Source organism: Hesperophylax consimilis, chromosome 24 (genome assembly GCF_061612785.1).
Source record: "Hesperophylax consimilis isolate HC1 chromosome 24, BYU_Hcon_1.0, whole genome shotgun sequence".
Taxonomy (NCBI): Eukaryota; Metazoa; Arthropoda; class Insecta; order Trichoptera; family Limnephilidae; genus Hesperophylax; species Hesperophylax consimilis.
Window position 1 is genome coordinate 25,680,566 of NC_142859.1, and position 20,073 is coordinate 25,700,638.

Below are 20,073 nucleotides of genomic sequence, written 5' to 3' on the forward strand. Positions count from 1 at the left end.
GTACTTACATACCCGCTGTCAAAATGCAACTCATTTTATTACTTTGTTTTGCTTGGAATTTCTTGGTCGACGTACTTACATACCCGCTGTCAAAATGCAACACATTTTATTATTTTGTTTTGCTTGGAATTTCTTGGTCGACGTACTTACATACCCGCTGTCAAAATGCAACACATTTTATTACTTTGTTTTGCTTGGAATTTCTTGGTCGACGTAGTTACATACCGGCTGTCAAAATGCAACATATTTTGTCACTTTTTTTTTGCTTGGAATTTCTCAGTCGACCTACTTACATACCCGCTGTCAAAATGCAACATATTTTGTCACTTTTTTTTGCTTGGAATTTCTTAGTCGACGTACTTACATACCCGCTGTCAAAATACAACATATTTTGTCACTTTTTTTATGTAATTTCTTGGTCGACGTACTTACATACCCGCTGTCAAAAGGCAACATATTTTCCATCGCAAGATATTACCTATCTCACCTTAGTTATGAACTTATTTAGAGCCCGCTTTATGTAAAATATCACAGCAGGGGCATAACTTAGTCAGGCACCGTGGTATATGCTTCGAACCTAGAATTTTACCATTCCTAAACAAACAACTGCTTCTGGGCATCATGTAACATTTTGAAATTAGGACTGTAATTATATTGTATATGGCAAACCACGATAGTCACTTCTGTTTCGTTACCCATTTTTAATGGCACAGCTTTATTTTTCTTCCCCAATTACATTGAATTCCTCAAAATTCCTCATGTTTCTATAACAACTTCATATTTATATTAATAAGTACCTATTGCTTATTTGTTAACAATCTCTTCAAATTCTTGGTGCTCCGGTTAACAGGGTCCGGTACAGCTTTTAACGAATAAATTAACAGTTTTCCTGATAAACTTTTGGTAAATTACGAATATCGGAACAAGGTTCAATTCCATGATCACGTGTTCTGACATCATGATAATATAATTGTTGCATACGAAACTGCTTCTGAATTACAGCTTTAGATGAACATGAATTATGCACTGAAAATTTATTTAAAACGGTACGAAATGAATTATATATGTTTGTTGGAATTGGGTGATCGAAGTAAAAAAAAGAGAGACCAATTACTTACCAAGAAGCAGCAAACAAAACAATATAATTAATAATAGTTCTAACGCCATACGTCTAGGTAATTGTCGCCATAATCCAACGATTGAACACTTAAAGAGCACTTTCAATAATTCCTTCTTTTCAAAGATTGTTTCACGATAACCACATACAACTTGCTTCCAATACTTCAAAACTTCTTCCACTTTTTTAGAACAAAAACTTGAATTTGCACACTCTTCTTGTCATTGTTCCAAATTTAAACGCATTTCTATCAAGGTGATGGTTATGGATAGGTAGGAACTGGTTAAATTAAATTACGCATAGGTATTGTTATTTCATAACCAACCTATACTCATGATTTACTAAAAATTTATCAGGAAACCTTTTAATTAATTTTTTAAAGCCTGCAATCCCATTTTTAACCGGATTGCCAATAATTTAAAGAAATTCTTAATAAATGAGCAATAGGTATTCATATTTCTCCGGGTATTATCAAACTACCAGAACAGCGCCCTTTAGGTGACTTCATAAAAATCATACAAATATTATTAAATCATAGAATGCTACAATATTTCTGTATTAATATCAGTACCTATTTGTTTGAACACATGTTCCGCCGTCTTTACAAAACATTTGCTTTTGACTGATAATTTGTTTAAAACTCTTTCAATTCATTCATTGTAGATATGCCCGCTGTCACATTTTTAACAAGAAAACTAACAATTTAACCAGATTTTTAATTAATTAATAGTATTTCATATCATTAAGTTTTCTCCAATATACCTACTTCTTGTTCCTAGCCTTAAATGGACAGGAAAGTTAGGATGTGCATTAAATTTGTATTTGTAATTAAAATTCGAAGGATTTGTAAAACTTTTTAAAAGTTTCAAAGTATGTAGGTACCTAAGTAGGTAACTAATTTTATTTTGTGATGCATTGTGTGAATCAATAAGTTCTTTACAATTTGAGGTTGCGGTTTGAGATAATTAGGTAGGTACCCACCTGTAAAAAAATAATATAACATTTAGGTTGGTAGGTACTTTCAATCTACTCATTATTAGCTGGATAGGAAGGTACCTACATACTTGTCAGTTTCATATGGAATTAGAACGAGAAAATTTTCTTCGCGTTAAAACACTCCTTGTGTAATCAGATCTTTAGTTTGACTAGGTCAGTTCTTGAAGTGAGCGCACGCCCTGTAAGTAAGTGCTTCCGCATTGTGAAGTGTACATCGATTTAATTGTATTAAGGCGATGCCGTGCGCAGCAAAGCAAATTCATGTTTTTTTGGTTTGAAAATTAGATCACTTAGAAATGTTTTAGATGTTTTAATTAAATACTGCGAGTAGAACATCTTGACCTTTGAAATAATCGAGTATTTTTTAGATTAGTCTTTTTATAAGCCCAGAAAAAAAAATGTATAAGGCCTCTGAAAACTGCTTTAAAGTTCAAAATCTCCTACTTACGAACCCATTTTCGGTTATGATTTTATTGTATAAAGTGGCAAATTAAGTTATTTATAAAATGATAGGAAAAAATTAAATATTTATGCCAGAACATCCACAAAATAAAATAAAAGGCACTTTTTGGCCATGTTTTTTTCTTACATAAATCAAAACAGGCGGATAGTGTTAAGCGGGAATTTAAACCTTATCGCCATCTACACAAGGGGTGTTATTGATAACGGCTCGATTTAAAATATTACACGACGTAGTGCATCGCCTTAAATAAATATATAGGTACATTTAATTAAATGGATAGGTACCTATGACATATATTTTCACGCCCATACAAATAGTATTTGGTGGGTTATATCTATATTGAATTAACTTAAATTAAAATTGTAATTAGGTAGGTACCCATTTAACCTACCTATATTTAAAAACTATTCTTTAAACAATGCCATTCAGTGCTCCGGACCAAACGGCACCTTTCTCTTTCATAATAAATTGTTTTTTTTTAGGTTATTGGTTATAAGTGAGAACTCTGTGAAAAAAAAAATTCCAAAAAAAGATGGCTGCATTTAGTCAAGGTTAAACCTTCCTGAATATTGGTTTTGGTTTTCTATTGGTGGTGCATACGAACATTTTCGTTGTACTGGGCGAGACAGATAATTGACGTGTTTTCGTTAGTGGCAATTCAAGCATAAAAATATTTATCATGTTTTTTTCGGTTCCATGATAACTCAACACAGTGACAATTCAACACACCTTTAAAAAGTGATATAAAGTCATTAGAAACGATGAAAAAAAATTAAATTTAAACCTAATCTAACGTAACTTAACTTAACCTACTTAACCCAGTTAATAAAGTTTTTGTTTCATCACTTTCCATGAGTTTATATAACTTTTTAACGATGTGATGAATTATCATTTTGATGATTTATCCGGTCACCGTTTTATTAAATTAGGTACTACACCGGCGAGAGACCGGGAGTGTACTAACTGTGTACCGACTTATCCATATTTAGTACGAAACTGCCAGGTATGTAGGTACTGCAGGTAGGTAAGGTAGGTACTTCTAAGTCTTCATCTTCCCCTTATTTTCTCAACTATTTCCTTCCGTTTCACATTCCGGAATTCGCGATTGAATCGTCCCACACTGGGGTACCAAATTCATTTTCATTAGTTAGGTACCTAATCGTCAAATGCATCTTGTGATAGAACTACCTATAACAAATCCACCATTCTACAAAAAAAAATTGATTCAAAATATCCTTGGGCTGCAGGATGTTGAAAAAAACCTTAGGATTGTAAAAATATATATCAATATGTTTTTTGAATATATTGTTGGAATATATTCTGTGAATATATTTTTGGAATAAATTTTCGGAATATATTTGTCGAATATATTTTTATACCTTTTATCCGCGATTCGTCTAATTTCACACGATAATGTTTTTTGTGTGCCAGTGAGTTTAAATGTTCAATCTTTCAATTTTTGAAAACAAGCAACACAAATGAATCATTTATAATTTTGAAACTCTTCTTAAAAAAAGTTATTTTATTTTTGTCTATTATCTATTTCATGATGATATTTTCCTGATAAAAATGATTTTACGAAAAAAAAATTAAAGTAACATCTATACGCGCCAAGCCGTTAATATAATCTATCTACAATTAATAGTATTAAACCATAATTATTACCTAATAATAATAACGTGGATAGTTTTAAATCTGACTACCTATCTACTTGCTGCTTCAATATATGGGTAAAATAAAAAGGGAATAGAAACACACAATTGCAAACTCTTTGCCATAGCATTTGCGATATTTCCACCTACACTCCCCTTTCATTTTCCTGAAAGTCGGAAGCAGTTTTCTCTCTCGGCGCCAGTACCGAGTATCGATCACGCATGCCCTTTCAAAACCGACCGCAATAAAACCACCGCACATTTCCCAACTCCACCCTCTCCTTTCCCATCTCCCGGCTACCCCTTTTATTCATAATCTTTACCCCGCGGCCCCCGCGCCTGCGCACTGCCAAGCCAGACGGCGGCCATTTTGTCCCGAACAGCTGTCAGATTTCCACCCATAGGCGGCCGCCTCTACAGGCCAGCCAATGGCAGGTCGGCCTGAAGGCGGGGCCATAGATTATAATTGGTCGCTCCACTCAATTTCAAGTTAGGAATTTTTAGTCTGTCTCGAACCGTCGAGTTCGCGGTGTGTGAGTGCGTTGTTTAGCGTTTTTCTATTAACAACCCACCGCGATCTTTGTCTTTTTTTTGTTGTTTTTTAAAACGTTCTTCGTGAAGGAAAATCGCCGTTTTCATTACGTCATGTGTTCAAAATGACTTTCGCGTGTTTAAATACATATGTACATAGATATTGAAGTGAATTTAATATAAAAGTGATTGAATTTGTTATTGCTGTATGTGTTTTTTTATATCTTTCGTTTGGTGGAGAAAAACAAATATAAGATTCATTTTCTTAGGAATTAGGCTGTATATACTATTGTAAGTGTTTCTGAATGTATAATTATTAAGGTTTTTGAATTTTAGAATGTAGTTGATTAAGTGTTTGGTTAACCCATTGTAGCAAATAGGACTCATCTATCTACCATAGATCAGGTTTGTGAAGATTTCTCTATGTTTATGAGTAGAATATCTTGGATAGGTAGATACCTACCCTTGTTATGGAGCATTATAAAATAATATTTACCATTTTAACTTTGGTAACTACCTACATGTAAGTGTGTAGGTTGATAAAGTTTTTGTTAAAATTATGTAGCAAATAACTACTTTTGACACAACCACGCCTTTGTAGAGATATAAATCGCTGGCTAAGCCTTGATTTTAACAATTTTTTACCATTTAGATAAATATACATGATGTCAAGTTGAATAATAACAAAATTAGTACTTACCAGCGACGTCTCATTTATTTACTTCATACTTCATATTTGTTACGAAACAAATATCCTACCTAAGATCTATGAAAACGAATTTCGTATCAAACCTGTCAATAACTAAAGAAATACTTGATGATGTACTAGGTTATGTTTATATGTAGATTCCTGTATAATTTTACAGAAAACAACCAAATATAAATATCAAAATTATATTATTGGTCGCTTACAAAATATATTTAAAGTGTATTTTACTATCACTTGGATTTAAAAGGCATCATATTTACTGTGTTACTAAACGCTACAAGAAATTCCCGCTCTCATTCAATTATAAAGCTGAATACAAAACATAGGGAGATAAGAAATATAAAATATAAACCAAATACACACTGAAACCGAAATCACTAACTGACAAACTGCCCTAAAAACGATACATGATATATTTATAATTAACCAATTTTATTAATGACATTAAATTTAATTATGTAAATTCTTCAGCATGGTACCTAGATCTCGGTGAGGATATTATTATCTTTACTGTTACAAAAAAAGAAAATTATAAAACATTTCTTATTATTTAATTGCTCTAGGTAGGTTAATTCTGTCTAGAATCAAACTAATTCCATCATCTCTCATTAGTTATTCAAACTAGAATCTAACAAAACTTTGAAGATCATTTTTTTTAATGAAAAAAATTGTCTTCTCTGTAGAAGTGCAGAAAATCTAAGCGTAATTGATGTAGTCATGTACCTATCTGCTAACCTATTTTTAAAACCAAGAAAGCATGTTATTCAATAAATCAAAAAACCATATTTTCTGAAATCATAAGATTTGTAAGTTGATACTTAAATAGGTACCTACCTACCTACTTAATAATAAACCATACATTTAATTTCAGATAAGGAATTATATTGTCAATTTCAATGAAAATTCTTTTTTCAAACATTCTTCAGGTAGGTAGGTAACTTTAATATTGAAAAATTCGATTAAAAAAATCCGAAAAACACAACAATTTCACATTTAAAAAAATAATTTAATGGTCAAAGTAAGGCTTGCTTACAAAATATACAGTGAATGCAGCAGATTTTGGGTAAAATTCGGTTTAGGGGAGTCACTCGAATAACCGAAATTGAACTTGATTTAGACTAATTTAGGGCTGGGGAATCCTAATTTACCTACTGAAATTTCAAAAGTATTAAATAGTTATTAATTTGATTTTAGTTGATAAATAAAACATGGTTTCTATGTATCGCGTACGAAATTTCAAGACCCTATAACTCCCCAGCCCTAAATTAGTCTAAATCAAGTTCAATTTCGGTTATTCGAGTGACTCCCCTAAACCGAATTTATTCCCAGATTTTAGGTACCGGAATCGGAACACGCAAACTAAATTACAGACAGAAGAAATGCCAATCGGTAGAGTTAAAACAGGAATTCGGTTATTTTTTTTATTTTATTTTATATTATTGAAATAAACAGTACATAATTTACAGAGATGAAACAATATACAGGAATAAGATACTTCATGTTGTGTACCTATGATATGTTTCCTTGTAATGTCTGCTAAGTGGTATGTTTAGTTTATTTCTTAATTACCAGGTGACTTGTGTAGTTTATAGGTGTGTGTGTGACGTGTGTAATGTGTGTGTGAGTGTTTGTGTGTGTCTGTATGTATGCGTATTGAATTCTTTAAATTATTGACATGATGCCACTCTAACACATTTAATATAAAAGTGATTGAATAATAAGTTTAATCTTTTAAATCTCAAATAATAAGTTTTTATAGATTGACATGATGAGGCTGCGGTTAATATATCATAGGTAGCTATTTGTTATCCTCCACCAATCAGAATTAATTACAAAATATATCTTCCTAAAAACCATACATTTTATATTATTCTAATAGACATGTTTATTATAGAGAAGCACAGTCCAACATTTAAAATTAAATACAATTTGTTAAAGTGAAATTAAAAATGAATACAAACAATCAAAAATATTAATATAAGTGTTGAAAAAGATATAAAATTAATCGAAGGAAGTGTGCTGCTAAAAAAATAACTGTAACCGACATCGGCTGAGGCTGTTGATATATCTCTAAGGAGGAGAAAAAGAAGAGGAAAGGAAAGAAGGAGAAGGACTAGAGGAAGGGCAGCGTGAATGGTGATGGCGAGCGTGGCTGGCGCGGAGCACCGCGCGGCCCTGGTGCAGCCGACCCTGCTGGTCAACAGGCATCACATGGAGTGTGACATCCTACCTAGTGAGTTCTATTCCAATCAATCAATCAATCAATCAATCAATCCCTTACCTTGCATTCTACTTTCATACTTAAGTACCTACCTAATGTTCATATGCAGATGATAATTTACTTTTCTTAAATGTTCAAAAAAAGTGCTACCGTGATATATACAGGGTTTCCGGGGAAAAGTGTTCTAACTTCGGGAGGAGTAAAAACATGATGGTAGAAGTCGTAGTCCAATGTGCTTTTCCCAAACAAAAAATATTTTCCCATACAACAATTCAACTTATAACCTGAAAACTACCTTAAAGCTTTTGAAATTCGTAAAAAAAATGTTTCTCTATTTTACTTCTAAAATCATATAGAATCACCCGCCGAAGTAACCGCACTTTACCCTCGGACACCCTGTATATAAATATATATATTTTAGTATTATTTATTACACTTAAAATGTGGTCTTATATAATTATGAGTAATTTTTATATTTTAATTAATACATCTTATAGTACATGTTTAATTTCACAATGAAAAATATATCTGGATTCCCGTACATAACTACAGTAAAAAATCCGTTTGTTTTTTTAGTCTGATATTTTCTTTCTGTCTTGTATGGCGTATGTTGAAGTCTGTCTCTAAAGTAGGTTGATAGTAATTTGTTAAAAATTTTGTAGAGAAAAATTAAGTATTTACAAAAACATCTTTGTTTAACACATAGGTATGTAATTTTTAAACATTTTTTGTTTTATTTATATTTATTACACTTCAAATTTTTATTCGTCGATCTATTCTAGATTAATTCCGAGTTTTTTAAAGCTACCTTCAAAACTAAGAAAAAGAAAACTAGAACAGTAGTTTGTGTTCTGTCGACTTAAATAAGCAGTTCTCAATTTATTACGTTACCGTTATAGGCTTAAACTATCTCGGGGATAATTCTGGATCATATTTGTAATTTCGGAGGTAAAAAAACGAGTGAAAAAATCTAAATTTGCCCATAAACGTGTCCTAGGTCACAAAATTTGGATAATGATATATACATAATATTTAAATTTAAATATGTGCAGTATATGTGGATAGAATTGTATTCAGTGTTCTTTTAGCCAAATAACAACAATATTGTATAAAGTTTCTTGCTAGAATCAGTAGATAGAAAAATTCCATCAAATCAGAAAATCTTATTGATATAATTATTTAGCCTATCGAATGTTATGAATTTTTAAAGAGATTCGAGTTAAATACATTTGTGTTTCAAGTAAATTTTCAAGATGATTACTGTTGTAATCGGAATATAAAATGTGTCCGAAGATTGAATAATAAATAATTATTCACAAGGAATTATCGTCAAAGCCAGTGAACAGCATTTAAAGCAGAAGAAGAAGAAAATTTTTATCATCTAGCTAATCAGTTATCTAAAGAAGATAAAAGCAAAGATTACATTTTAAATGGTGGTATATCCCCAGTGCAACAAAAATGTATCTTTGAATCAAAAGTGCACAAGAAAATAAGACGTGTCGTGAACAATGCCTTCCCAAGTACCTACCGACAAATTGAGATTCAAACTCTATCGAAAGCGGTACCTACTTCACACGGAATAATAAATCATCGGTAACTCTGCACTATCATTTTCGGGTACCATTAGCACAGCGCCAAAACGGCATAAATTAAACTAAGACCTGTAGGTAGCTTAATGCTCTCAGAAATTAAAAGAATTTGTGTGATATTTCTGAAAGTAACCAAAAATTAAAAACTGTTTTTGAAACGTAATAAAATACGCATTCAAATTTTATTATTAGAAAAAATCTATAATTTTAGAGATATTAAAATTTAAAAAAAAAAACACAATTTTTTTAAGGTTTCATCTTACGTTCTTTCGTCTAAATACTGAACTAAAATCATTGATAACAAAGGCTACACGTATTTTGTTAAGGCGATGCCATACGTAGTAATTCAAAATCATGTGTTTTTGGTTTGAAAATTTGGTCGCCTAGAAATGTTTCAGATGCTTTAATTAAATACTGAGTAGAATACATCTTGGCCTTTGAAATAATCGATTATTTTTTAGATAAATCTTTTTATAAGCCCAGAAAAAATAATGTAAATGCCTATGAAAACTGCTTTAAAGTTCAAAATCTCCTACTTACGAACCAATTTTCGGTTATGATTTTATTGTATAATCTGGCAAATTAAGTTATTTAAAAAGTGATAAAAAAAAATATATTTATTCCTGAACATCCACAAAATAAAATAAAAGGCACTTTTTGGCCATGTTTTTTTCTTGCATAAATCAAAACAGGCGGATGGTGTTAAGCGGGAATTTAAACCTTATCGCCATCTACGCACTGAAAGAAATGTTTAGGTACGATTTACCAAATTTTCAGTAATTATCTACTAAACAGTTTAGTTGCTGTGGTGACTGCCGAACTTTTAGCTACTGTTTGCTAAACAGCAGTTTATTTATGACAGCTTAACGATTTAGATATTCTAGCTAAACTAATCGGTTGAGACAGCTTTCTGTGTTTAGTTGTGTTACCTAAACTGTCTTTATGACAGCTTAACGATTCAGATATTCTAGCTAAACCAATCGGTTGAGACAGCTTTTTGTTTAGTTGTGTTACCTAAACTGTATTTATGACAGCTAAACGATTCAGATATTCTAGCTAAACTAATCGGTTGAGACAGCTTTGTGTTTAGTTGTGTTACCTAAACTGTATTTATGACAGCTTAACGATTCAGGTATTCTAGCTAAACTAATCGGCTGAGACAGCTTTGTGTTTAGTTGTGTTACCTAAACTAAAAATTATATACCTAAACCATTTTGTAGTGTTCGGTTAGAAAAACTTAACTGTTTAGATGTAGTAACCTTATTATTTAGTTAATATTACAAAATGGTTAGGTTGATTAACTAAACTTCGGTTCGAATAGCCCTACCGATATAGGTGTTTTAGCTCTCTACTGCTAGCTAGCTTTAGGTACTGTAGCTTAGCTTTTTGGTTAGATTATCTAAATTAAATAGGAAGTGCAGCTTTGCAGTTTAGCTGAAAACAATACAGGGTGTAAATGTAACCACCATCAACTCGAAGGATTATACCCATAATTCAGAATCATGGGTTAAATACTTTGAGTTGCAGGTAGTTTATTACAACCCTTTTGAGAGATGAAACCTAAATAAATAAATATTATGTTTTGTAAGACTAGAAAGTACTTATTAAAAACCTCATTCATATAAAAGTTATTTTGTTAAGAATCGTCTCTCAAAATATTGTTTCCAGCTACCAGCAAAGCCTCAAAAAAGAAAACACGTTTGATCATACACACATTTATATTATCATTTTTTATTATAATTTTTTTTTAAATATATAGTAAAAGATGTTTGTGTCCTGATTTGGCAAATTCTTTTCGGCGCTGCCTGTATGTGTCTAGTAATTTACCTTTTGCAGCAATTTTTTGGGTAGGCCCAAAACACACATATGGGGTGAAATATACAGCTGCGCTTTCTTTATTAAAGACTTTGGTGATTTGAAAAGCAAATTCATAAAATCTCTTGCTTGTAATGGATCTATCTGGATTACCCTGCAATTCCTTACTTATAATAGTACTGGACAGTCTGGCAGAATTGTCCAACAGACCCTTTGACTCAAACTGCATTAAAAGTGCTTGCCCTTCATTGATTGATAGGAGATGATTGCGTAAGTCCTGGAAAACAAAATTAAATTGCATATTGATTACATAACTAATAACCACTTCTATAATCATCATAATATCAGTCACAGGATGGCTATTCTACGCTGCCACTACTAAAATACATATATCGGAATGTATAAAACAATTAACCTAAGTTACTTAGGTATCTGAAACTTACTAAAATTATTTAACTTACATTCGAAATTTGCTCTTCAAAAGCTTCTTGCCTTATTCTTTGTGATTTGTTTTTATTTTCCAACAAGGAAATGTCATTTACAAGGAAGTCATCGTGTTGATAATATATGGGCGTTGTTTGTTTGCTAGTTGAAGGTATATCTTCAATCTGAAACAAAAAGCGGGTATGTACACAAAGGGGAAAGAAAGGGTGAAGGGGTCAAGCTTTGTTTTTATCCCTTTGGAATTGCTTGACCCCCCGGCAGTCGATTTATTCATTAATTACAGGAATTATTATTTTAAATACTATTATTTTTGTATCAAAATCGCGTCCGGTACAACTATTTCCAAATGGTTAGCCAAAAAAGGCCTAGGTATACAATATGTCATCATTACTGCTTTTAAAAACTTACACTTATGACAGGTGGATTAATAACATCCTTGAGCGCATTAATGTGTGCTGTAGGCAGTGCCCGGTGCCCTACAGTCGGAATCAATTCTTTAATATCATCTTGAGATATTATCAGGAGTGTTTTCGAGTCTATGGCTTGAGTCTGAAATAAAGAAAAAAAACGACGAGATAATACAAAAAATTTCAAAACAAGAAAATAAAAATTTATTTTTCAAAGGTATGAAAATTATTCATTAAAAAAAATGTATATTTATACAACAGCAGATACCGAACATCCTGTATCATGAATCAAGCGGAGATAAAATAGTTTTAATAATGAAATTATTTCATTTATATGAAAATTTCAAATGTAAACATTAACAATGGGTGGTCACCCTGTATTTAAAAAAAATATCCCTCCCAAAAAAAAAACAACAGAATTCAATTTTCAAAATGTTATGTCCGAATTAATAATTTGCAATACACATTTATTAAAATTAAATATAACCTGCTATGATTTAGTTTCTGGCTAGGGTAAAATTGTAACTTAGAAAATACATACTACAGTTTCAAACAACATTCGTTCAATACAAAATAATACTGGCGGAAACAAACAAAGAAATAAAGGCGCCGTTGAGGTGATTTTGCACAAAAACGGCGCTATACAAGTGATCCAATTATTTTTTTTTTTATATACCACTCTCTGTAACTTGTGTCATGACTCCTGACACAATCTTGGTTGTAGCGTCAACACGCACTCTTCAAACTAGGTACATAATAAATACAAATCTTCTAAATCTATTGCGTAGGTACTTGAGTCATGGAATAATGAAGGTGCCAGTTTCTAAATCAAATAGAATGGATATTATCATAATTTATAATATCATAGTTCCATGATCTAAATTCTAAATCAATAAAAAAATGAAAAAAGAAAACTCACCTTTAAATGTTTCTATGTAAGCCTCCAGATTCCAAGAAATTAAATAATCCTCCACGGTTTTGTCTGCCATTATCACTAGGAACTAGGAACAGCGGTTAACATAAATTCAATTCAATTCAAAAAAAAAAGTGGGTGTGTCAAGCCTACGCAAGACAGAAGTGAAACTTCTAGTATTCCTCTCTCTCTATTTTCATTTCATCATCTCTATTTTCTCTCTTAGGTTAGTTTGAAAATTAGAGGTTAAATAATTCAACGACGAAGCATGGATTTGCTTTTTCTAATATTTTCTTATAGATGAATGACGTTCGATTAATGTATAGTTCCAAAAAATTTCAATTTATTCACAAGTATACAATATTACATAAATAACAATATTACAATTAAAAAGTTTTTGACGGTCTCTGTATGCTTTACAACGTTCTGCTGCCGTTTTAGCTTGAGGTTTGGGAGGCTTTAATTCTTTTTTCCGCTGTCTGTACCGCCTGTTGGCCATTGCTTTGATTGTAACGACATTCCTACATCATATTTCACTGTTAATATAATCTCGCCAATATATTAAACAATCCTATTCCAACAATACTACTATATTGTGAAATATTTATCAACTCTTATAGGTTATATTTACCTTATGTTAATGTCATCACTGTGTGAATCAGACTCTCCTCTTCTTTGGTGATTCTCAGGGGATATTTCCTCTTGTGCCACTGATGTGTTCATCACCTCTATCTCGTCACTACTCATTTTTAACACTGAAATTCTGTACCAAACCGTATGAACCACAATCAATTACGTATTTCACTCGTATTACACTCACGACGCAGTATACTAACCAAGCAGCTGATGCTTGGCGTGGCGCAGTTCGCTGGTGTCTGAGAGAGAGGAAAGAAGAGAAGAGAGAGAACGTTCGTGAGCGGCTCCCCCACCTCAACAAGCGCATATGGTGAGAGAGGGACAGTGAACGGTGAGCGGTGGTGGGGGTACCCGCATTTTCGTGTCGATCCTGACTCGGTTTTACTCCGTCCCCGAAAATCCATTACGCGCCTAAAGAAGTTTCACTTCAATAAATTCGCAACGCGCGCAACGAACGTCAATTCACGTATGCGTATGGTGCGAATCGTGGCGATCTGAGAACTGCGTCGTAAATGAACACCTGCGCGTCGACCGTTAGCGACGATAAAAAGATCTACCAAAGTTCGGGACATTTTAACTAAAGTTTTGTTGCACTTTGCCTAAGTTTGTGCAAAGCAACTAATTGTTATGTAAAAATACCAAATTTAGATATTCCAACCTCAGTTTTGCTATATGAACAAAACATTTAACCAAACTAGATGTTTAGTTAAATTTAGCTAAATACTTTGGGAAGTAACACATAAACTTAAGTTACTAAAGTGAAATAGGTTTAGTAAATTACTTTAGCTTGATTAACCAAACCGATTATTTTGTTTAGGTAAGTATGCTTTTAGTGTGCTATTATTAAAGTTTAGTTGTATTAGCTCAAGCACATTTTACTAAACAACGACGGTATCTGCACATAAAGTATTTTAGGTAAAGTAGCTGAACTTTAGGCGATGGTTACACAACTTCAATTAGCTTAACACTTTAGCTAACTCATTTTTTTCAGTGCGTAAGGGTTGTTATTGATAGCGGCTCAATTGAAAATATTACACGACGTAGTGCATCGCCTTATACAATTGTATTATAAACATTCCAGTTACTTCACTTTTTTGACGTTTTGCACAAAAATAATAATTAATAGAAAATTCACGAAATTTCATAAAATTTTCTCAAATTGCGGTCACATTTGGCTTTATTGCGGTGTACATTTTAAGTATTTTGTGTTTAACTTCCATATTTGAATATAAATCATATTTTTTTTCTTTCTAACACCGTTTAGTTTATATTTCTAACTATGACGGAAAAGGAGACAACGATTCCTATGAGACCATTTATGAGCAGTTCCGAAAAGCGAACAAATTGACTCTACGGGTAATACCTGTGTGTTCGCAAAACCGAACAAATTAGCCTGAGGAGTTAAACCAAAAAGATAAATTGCGATTTATCCAAAGACATAATAAACTTAAAAGTTATAAAATAAAAATATATTTATTAGAATCTTTAAGTGGTGACTTCGAATATGTTGACCCGCGGATATTGAAGTTAACTGAAGGTCAGTGGTTTTTATGGTTCTCCAAATTGATTGGCATTGACTAAATTGTGACTTAATGAAACACCATTAACATAAAACCTTCGTAGATTATTTGTGATAATCTCATAAGATGCAATTGGAATTAAAAATTTGTGAACTCTTAAGAACTTTATTTTTTTATAGTTTCAGTGAGATTGTGTGAAATTTAATTAAAACATGCCAAACCATCTATTAAAATGTCATCTAATAAAAATAATATTATCTGCAAGCATAATACACTAAATGGTATATGTCATTGTACGTATTTGGTACCTAGGAAAGTAGGTAAGCCCTTAAGACCTTGTATTCTTAATTTATATCGAAATATTATACATACCTACTAGTACTGAACTTCAATACTTAGGACGGATTGTTTCACGAAATTTGAACAATTCATCAAATTTCAAAGTTGATTTTCAAGTTCTGTACATTTTCTAAGTTCCGGACGTAATTTCATGAAATTCCCTCCACTGAAAAAAATCACAAAATATTTTCTAAAAATTATAAAAAATATATCTGGTTCTGTTATTTAACACGATGTTACAGACATGAAAAAACACATTGTTTTCTTAATTTTCACTAAAGACATCATTTTTTTAAGAGATTTTTTGCTCCTATTAATTATAACCACTTTTTTTTAAATATTAGTGCGCTTCATTTAAAATTCCTAGTTTATTCAATTCAAACTACTCTGAAACCAAAAAGGGAGAATATAATATTAAATAAAACAATAAAATGATAAGTTTTCTTTGATAAATATTTGATCGAATGTTACTTTATATTATCTGTCTATGCATAATCTTTTAAAGGTGCTAAGTATTCTTCTTATAAAGACATATCAATATAATTAGTATTCCTTTTTGGCATAAACATACTAGCTGACATTTATTTATTTTTTATAATATTGATTACATTTTATGATTTTGACTGTGCAACTAGGAAGGATTCCCGTTTCAGGACAGTCAAATTTACAGGTTTCAAGTTATCTTAGACGAATGCAGGATTTAAGACTAGCTAAAATAAGTAGGTATGTTAAAACGAAGATACATAAAAAGATACATAAAGATACATAGAGGCGTTCGTGATTTCAAATTACATTTTTTAGTATCATTTCGGAATCAGTCCTGCCTAGATCCAACAACCATTTTGTCACTCTTGGACCGAAGGCTGACAATTCACACAGTTTCAGCTGAGAGTGGATTTTATTATATATTTTAGGACCGAGATATGAGCATATTTTTTGGTAAGCCGCTCTGTTGCTTGTTGGAACGGAAAGGTCATTCCTTCCCTTACTTCTGGTTTGATGTTTGTGTTCGGCTGTTTTCATTTTTTTACATGTTTTCATTTTTTTCATGTACCCGGCGTTGCTAGGGTTTTTGAATGATTTAGAGTGAAGTTTTGAAATTGTTAATTCTAGGATAAACATGTACTTTTCTCTACTTCCTGTAAATATAAATATAATAATCCGTGCTGCTCCCAACCGTCTGGAACCAGTGAGACTATGGCATCTCCAATTATGTTGGAAGGAGACGGACTAGAGAAATATGGGGAAGTACCTGGCTATTCAGATCTGTTAACCAAACACGGCTAAAGCCAATTCAAACAACGTTTTAATTCTGAATGGTGGTATTAAACTAAGGTGATACTAAGAATATCTTCCACCCTCTTTAACATATTATGATACACGTGTACATATTTTTAAATTCTTCAATATTTAAAATGTGTTGTTTTGAGAGACTGAAAGAGATCCGCTATCTGTCCTGTTTACACCCATTACCTCTGCTGCGCAGAGCATCTTGCGTCTCGCGACAAATTGATATCGTTTTAAGATCGCTATCTAGAAGAGATATATGCGATGTAAAAATGACACAAAAAAGCTTGCATTAAAAAAAACCCTTAAATTATCACAAAAACAAGTAAAGGTATTAGAGCCACTCCCGAGTATAACCATGTTTGAGATTTGTTTCATAAACATAGTTTAAAAGCTTAATAATCAACAACAATTCTATTCCGCACAAAATTCCCAAATGCTTCCAATCGCCTGGAACCAGAAACACTATGGCGACCCCAATTGGAGTATATTGAAGGTATTGGGGGTAGGAGTTGGAGAATAGTAAGGTAGGGGGATTCAGATGTTATTTGAATCTACGTTTCAATTCTGAATGGTGGTTTTACACAAGGGCGATACTAAGAGTATCTTCCTCTCTGGAACGTACCGCAATAATACTATTTTTTTTTGTTCTTGTGTTTAATTCGTAGAACCCCATTTAATTTATTTTTTATTTAATTAAAATCACATTAAATAATATAATTATTAAGTTCTGCAAGTATTTTTTGGTATTGTTGCAGCTGTTTCGGCTTCCAAGGCCATTTTCAAACTGTTGTTTTAACCACGTTTAGACGACTTATTTATATGATTCCATTTTACCCCCTCCCAATTTAAAATGATTTATTACCGGTTGAACCGATTTAATAATAAAATAATTGTGACAATACATTTCAAATTCTGTGGGGGTATTTTGAAGTCTGTTTTCACCACATTAATGTTATCTTAATTGTTTAATAATGATGTGGCTGCTATTAATTTATTTAAAAAAAAAACCAAATATACTATTTGTTATTTTTAACCGCTAAATTGTGAAATAATACAAATTCATCAAATAAAATTTACTTGGCGATGCCATACGTAGTAATGCAAAATCATGTGTTTTTGGTTTGAAAATTTGGTCGCCTAGAAATGTTTCAGATGCTTTAATTAAATACTGCGAGTAGAATACATCTTGGCCTTTAAAATAATAGAGTATTTTTTATATAAGTCTTTTTATAAGCCCAGAAAAAAATAATGTAAAGGCCTATGAAAACTGCTTTAAAGCTAAAAATTTTCTACTTACGAACCCATTTTTGGTTATTATATCTTTGATGGGCGGACATAACAGTATATCGGTTTTTTGTATAATGTGGTAAATTATGTTATTTATAAAATGTTTGAAAAAAAAAAATATTTATGCCTGAACATGCACAAAATAAAATAAAAGGCACTTTTTGACCATGTTTTTTTCTTGCATAAATCCAAACAGGCGGATGGTGTTAAGTGTTGGTGTTGTTTTTCTCCGCACAGAATCTCCAAAGATGAAATTAGCCTAGAAATTGTTTTCATCAGGGCCTCGCCATCAGGACGTATTGTGTTCTAAAAAATAGATATTTTTAGTATTGACTACACGCAAGCACCTTCTTTTAGTTTAAGTTTACGATTTATTTCCTCATAGTGTCTACCTACTTAACAGCATAACCGCAGATTTTAATTTAAACGTTATAATTTCTACCTGTAATCGGAAATTCACTATCGTTATAAAATAATTAAAAACTCGATTGAGCCATGCGTACAAAAAACAAAACTAGAAGTTCAAATACGGATCGACCGGTCGTAAATTCACGCGGAACGGACCCAAAAGCGACGAAAAAATCAAAAAAGTCGACTAACGAAATAAAAAGCGTCAATAAAAAAAGGAAAGGAACTCGTACATATGACCTGACGAGAGTTGTAGAACTAGCTCGCGAGGCGCCACAGGCGACAAGCCGTGGGCCAAGGGCCATGAGCCATGAGCCATGGGCCACGGCCGGATAATGTTCCAAAGACTGGCATTTCATTTACACCGTAGCGGTCGATTGAAGAGATGCCGGCGGGCGCCTTGACGCAGGAATCGACAACTTTGTGTCACCAACTCAACTCACTTACTCGTAAATATAATATCACGCCATAGGTATCTATTCATTATCTACTGATAACTGATTAACCCCTTGAGTCTTTTTGCGCCCTTTAGCTCACATTCCATGGACAGCACTAGAGTATTCTAATGTACTCTGCTGCACAATTTGACGATGTTAAAAAAGACGTTCTATCTCCTTTTGTATTACTGTGAGATATATGATATATATTTTAGTTTCTTATAAAATCTTATCTTAACCGCTATGCAACGTAGATAATATAGACGATAGCATATTCGTGCTGAATAATATAACCTACGATAGGTGTTCTCGGGTTTCTTCAATCTGAAGACGGAAATCCCGGGCGTTGGTGTCTCTTAGAACATTTTTCATATTATTTAGATAGTTGATAGTCCCAAATAGGGTTTGCAAATCCAGCAAAATTGCGGGATAGAATTTAGAAAATGGTATTCATTTAAAATAAAGCCAATATTTTTTAATACATCAAGATTTGAATTTGACTTTAGTTTTCGGCAGTAAATTAATGCAAAAATTGAAATCGGAAATTAACACATTTTCCGACATCCGATCGATCTCAAATTAGACAAATATACTCGATGTCAATGAAAATGTATTCTGTAGAATTTTGGTGGCAATCACGTGCATACACGCGGACAAATACGCATTTTTCAGAAATCGGATGATATCACATCAGTTAATATACCAAATAAAAGTCGGCCTACCGATATTTGGGGAAGTTGGTAGATTTGTCATTGTTGTATTGATATTGTAGTAAAAAAAAATGTTCTTTGCGGATTGATTTTTTTTATTATTTTACTAAAATCTGCGTCTAGTCTAAAATGTATATGAATGTCCTGAGATAAGTCAGATACAGAGCGCCACAATTGGCGGCCCTGATTCTAAACTTTGCACCCATTTCATGCAATATTATTTAATTTTTTACATAATTCACCATCGACCTAAAGTTATCGATCACTTTTCTTTCAACTTCTTTTTTCTTCTAATTTGTCGACCGCTGTGGACGGAAGGTAGTACGAAGTATAAGGTAAGTGGGTACTGGTTGTGGGTAAAAAAAAACGTGATCTTCTGGGTTTCACAGGGAAGGCCCAGAATATATAGGTAAACTTCCTGTCATTAGCAGAAAAATAACACGTAAAAAACACTACCAAGTTTATCAATGAATGTGTTATATATAACACAGTTCCTTGCCGTTCTTCGGGACTATAATTGCTTGATCAGGGTATCTTTTCCAGTCGACCTATAAAGGATTTATCTGTCGACTTGTCATTGAATAAGAAT

General features: G+C 32.3%; 1 protein-coding gene and 1 long non-coding RNA gene across 2 annotated transcripts in view; one reads left to right on the forward strand and one right to left on the reverse strand.

Moving 5' to 3' along the window:
* Window positions 1–7,571: 7,571 nt before the first annotated feature.
* tup (LIM1_Isl and LIM2_Isl domain-containing protein tup) overlaps window positions 7,572–20,073 on the forward strand; it is a 111,420-nt gene continuing 98,918 nt past the window's right edge. Inside the window, exon 1 of the mRNA XM_089646570.1 lies at window positions 7,572–7,701. Coding sequence (XP_089502696.1) covers window positions 7,602–7,701 — 100 coding nt within the window. The 5' untranslated portion in view covers window positions 7,572–7,601. The remainder of the gene's footprint in view (window positions 7,702–20,073) is intronic.
* LOC149412128 (uncharacterized) lies at window positions 11,340–12,986 on the reverse strand. The gene is made up of 3 exons (XR_016304674.1): window positions 12,864–12,986; window positions 11,946–12,086; window positions 11,340–11,701 (listed from the first exon to the last, which is right to left on the reverse strand). It is a non-coding gene; the product is annotated as an uncharacterized LOC149412128 (long non-coding RNA).